Source organism: Eimeria tenella, genomic scaffold (genome assembly GCF_000499545.2).
Source record: "Eimeria tenella Houghton genomic scaffold, Eth_scaff51, whole genome shotgun sequence".
NCBI classification, from domain to species: domain Eukaryota; phylum Apicomplexa; class Conoidasida; order Eucoccidiorida; family Eimeriidae; genus Eimeria; species Eimeria tenella.
This window is the reverse complement of record NW_013545649.1, coordinates 76,424-80,395: the sequence shown is the minus strand read 5'-3', so window position 1 is coordinate 80,395 and position 3,972 is coordinate 76,424. Positions and strand designations below refer to the sequence as shown.

The 3,972-nt window shown below is 48.8% G+C and overlaps 1 protein-coding gene across 1 annotated transcript; it reads right to left on the bottom strand.

The window, feature by feature from the left end:
- Window positions 1-1,319: 1,319 nt before the first annotated feature.
- Window positions 1,320-1,891, bottom strand: ETH_00028150 (uncharacterized protein; the record flags this gene model as incomplete). Its single annotated transcript, XM_013380304.1, has 2 exons — window positions 1,320-1,547; window positions 1,688-1,891. 2 exons carry the CDS (start codon window positions 1,889-1,891, stop codon window positions 1,320-1,322), a joined length of 432 nt encoding a protein of 143 aa, XP_013235758.1.
- Between the last annotated feature and the right edge of the window lie 2,081 nt (window positions 1,892-3,972).

The window sequence follows — 3,972 nt, the reverse complement described above, 5'->3', positions numbered from 1 at the left end:
GCCCGGAAAAATGCAATGCTAAGTCCTTCGTTAATGCGAAAAGAGGTATAACTCACAGTTAGCGTGTCGCAAACTTGCTTCAAAATGCCTATCGGCGCACTCGTAATACTGCAATCCTCTAAATCTACGACCACTCGCCACTGCTCCACTTTATTCTTCACCAGCAGCTTCTCCAAGGTAAATTCTGCGGCGGAGCAAGCACGTATTCACAAAACGTGAAACACTCGGCGTATACTTATCACTTCAATATTTTTGCTTCTTCATCTACTTCTAAGACTTTCGCCACTTAAAGCTTTTGATGTAACGGCAGGCGCTGAGAGGAGAGTCAGTTCTGGTACGCTGACTCCACTACTGGTTGCTCGTCATCGCAAAACACAATAACGAGGAAAATAAACTTCTACAAGCGACTGCTTGGCTGACCTAGCCAGTATATCACCACCGACATCACGTCTCCCTGTACAGAGAAACAGGCATATCAAATACTTCAGGCCGGTGGTCTTGTCCCCCCGAAAATTTCGTATTTCGTGGCTTCCAGAAAATACGTTCCCATCAGTGAACTGCAAACTACGCTACCGTGGTTGAGGTCTTGTGCTGGCAAAAACGGGACTTGATGTGCGAACAGATCCACGAGGGAGAATGGAAGAGATTTTGTGTAAAAGCCCACCATTTGAGAATCTGCTAGACTTCTGCAGCGAATGATGAGGATTGGCCGAAATGCATGGTCTCTTCCGTGAATGTAAATGAAGCCGTGAGACTACGAAGGAATACACCGGCACCAGGCAGACGACCTATCTATGGAAGATCTGAACTGGAGCAAGCTGTAACCCCTTAGCAACATGGAAAAGCTAGGAACTGGCAATTTCAGTGTCACATATACCTTGTGCGTTCTTACAACGAGATAAAATTTCCACTTTGCTAACCGAGATCTTCCAGTATGCAAACAGAAACCATCATCGAAAAGGATGACCATGCTCAAAAAAGCAAGGAGATGTAGAATTCACGCAAAACAATACGGATCACCTTGATTTTCCTATAAGACCCAACAATGTTTTAAAACAAATTTAGGGTAAAACGGCTGCTCACAAATAAATGTTCTACGTCGGTGCGTCGTGCGGGAAGGTTCTGTGCGCGCCAGTGCAAATGCCTCTTCATATCGTGAATACAACGGGCCACATCCCAGTCGTTTCTATTTGGAAAAAACGCACTCATTCACAATCCACAACGGTACAGGCATGAGGAGACAACAGCCCTTTTGCCCCAAAGCTGCTGTTTTAGCCTGAAAGGAAAGAAAAGCCGAGAGAACAAATTAATGATGGCTCTTACCCCTGAAGGAAGCGAACTGTGTATCTGTCATCTGAAAAAACGGGGGATTCCCGCAGCTCCTTGTCGTTCGCCATTGCCTGCCGCACCTCGAAGAGGCCCTCGAGCTCGTGAGGCGTTAATTCGAGATCACCGAAAATCAAACGAATGGGACGCGCGCCTAACACAGGCTCCAAGGGAGCCGAAAACGCAGAATAATCGCTGTTTAGCACCGTCATCTGTTCCTGCTGTGCCGGCGACCCGAACACCCCCTCTTTTTCGAGTGCTCGACCAACTAAAGAATTCGACCTCACTTTCAAATGCCAGGAAAAACTAATGGCTAATGGACTGAAACATTTGTGACGGCGTTGGTTCCTAGAACGCTTACCTTCAGTATCTCTGACGGCGGAGGCGTGTAGGCCAAAGCCTCCCTTGGGACCAGCGATTCATCTCGCATGGATGCATCTACGCTTAGCTGCTGGGACAAAATGTCTTGAAAACAGTCGGTGGAATTGTTGCTCCCAGCTGAGACTTGTGAGGGAGACGGAGAGGTCGACATTCCTGAGGCAAGCTCTGTGCAATAAGAGCTCATAGCATTCCAAATACACACACTCGCATGTGCGCGCAGAACTGGAAAATGCTGTCACCAAACACTCATACCTACTGTCCGGAAACATTCCTCCAGGTGGCTGCAGAATCGGCTGCACACCTGCTTAACAGAATAGGTGGATAAGGACGCGGCGCTCTTTGGGTCCTCAGTGAGAAAACCAACTACAAGCGACCCCACTGTGTGTATACTGGGGCAGCAGCTGTGTGTCAAACTTGTCCTAGTGCAGGTTCCCCATGGACTGCCACATATTAATTCATGTCCAGGCGGTGCAAATACGCCGGCCAGTGGGCTCTGTAGGCATACAGAAAAATGCGACATGCTGCTTTATGGAGAGTGAATCCCAGATCAGCATTGATACGTTTATTCGTAGGAGCTTTTATCTTCCAAAATGAAGGTCCCACAGAACAACAACGGCCATCAGTGCTCAGGAGGATATAACGATGCAGCATTCCACCAATAATACCTTAAGGAATCCAGCTCTTAAAAATTGGGACTGATGTGTGTAAATAAATAAAAAGGTTTCGTTCTCTAAGACGTCTTTGGTAAATTCCCACTGGGTGCATGCTTTGGCTGCAGGCGACTCCCGAGCAGTGCTCGCCGCATGCCTAGGGCCAGGCAGGTCTTGTGCGCTCGAAGTTTAGTTTCAGGGCAGCAGAAGGAGAACTAATTCTTTCTTGCTCTAAGTATGAGACGGAGTTATGAAGTGGCTGCTCATTCTTCTCGTGCACTTTGTACTGCGGGAATCTCTACCGCTGGCTCGCAGACAGCTGATGGTTTACAGCAGGTAATGCATAAGCGCCTCCCAACTTGGCTGTAGCTCGGAGTTTAAATAAGTCATTATCCGTCATTATAGCTTAACTCCTGAAGGGAAGCTGTTGCCAGTGTACTGGCTCAAGAGAAACTCTGCACCCAAGGCATCAATCATTAGCTCTGGGTGGTCCAGTGTGCTCACTACTAGGGAAGCGAGACATGGATGGCGGCGCATCATCTCCCGTCCCTCGTATACTTGTGGCGCAATGAGATGACGCAGTGGCTACAAAAGTACCTGTTTGTGGGGGCTTTTCTCCGTTCATGTCGCCTGCTGGCGCGGCTAACAGGTTTTCGGGGCTGTGCAGCAGAGTCTAGGCCACGGTGTTTGTCTGGCTTAGACATCAGGAGTTTTTCTCTCTCCTTGGACGAATCAGTTGTCTCCTGCATCTTTACACCCAATGAAGCCAGTAATGAGTAGGGACTTTCTAGTGCCAGCGTCAAATAAGCAGTGTTGCACTACACCGGACACAGTCGCCCCTTGATGTACTTCCTGTCCTTGGCCGCGGGGTTTCCCTCACATCCTTGCATCATTAGACAAAGAAGTGTAGGTGCCATTGCCGACTTTTTTGTAGACACTGGTTGCGCCGGAGTCTTTTGGGCGTGCTCTGCAGGGGCCCGCATCGGAGCCTGCTTGGGCTGGGTTTCTGCTCGTTTGACGTGTTTGTTGTTTTTATTGGTAGACCGCACTACTGGTCGTAGAGTATCCGACTGAATGTAGCGAGCAACCTTGTGGTCAGTCAGCCAGTATAGCCGTAGGACAAGATCAAAGGTTTTGATAATCTGCGATAAGCATTCTCACTCGGACCCGATAGTTAGCTCTACAGCTACGCCCTTCATATGTGGCTGCCCTTCATTGGTCGCAGTGAATTGGAAGGCCTTGCGCATACGACAATGCTGCCGGCGAATAATTCCTTGAGTTGACTGCACACCGCTGTTTCATTCACCTAGAGGGTGCTAAGAATCTCTTTTGCTCCCTCAAGACTCTTTTTTCTCTGCGTAGGCAAAGTAGCATAAACTGCAACGTGGTGATCAGCTCCCAAAAGTCGATTTCATATTATTACAAGCGAGCAGATCCCCTCTTGCTTCGGGTGACAATCTGCCGACAATCTACCATGTGTCCCTCCCCTTCGATTCAGCGCTCCGCACCCACGTGACTCCTCATGGAGGGACGCCTTCTGTCACTTGTGCTCGTATTAGAACTCTGAATCCTGCGAGTGGGTGTCTAGGCTCAGCGCTAATGCATTTTTCGTTTC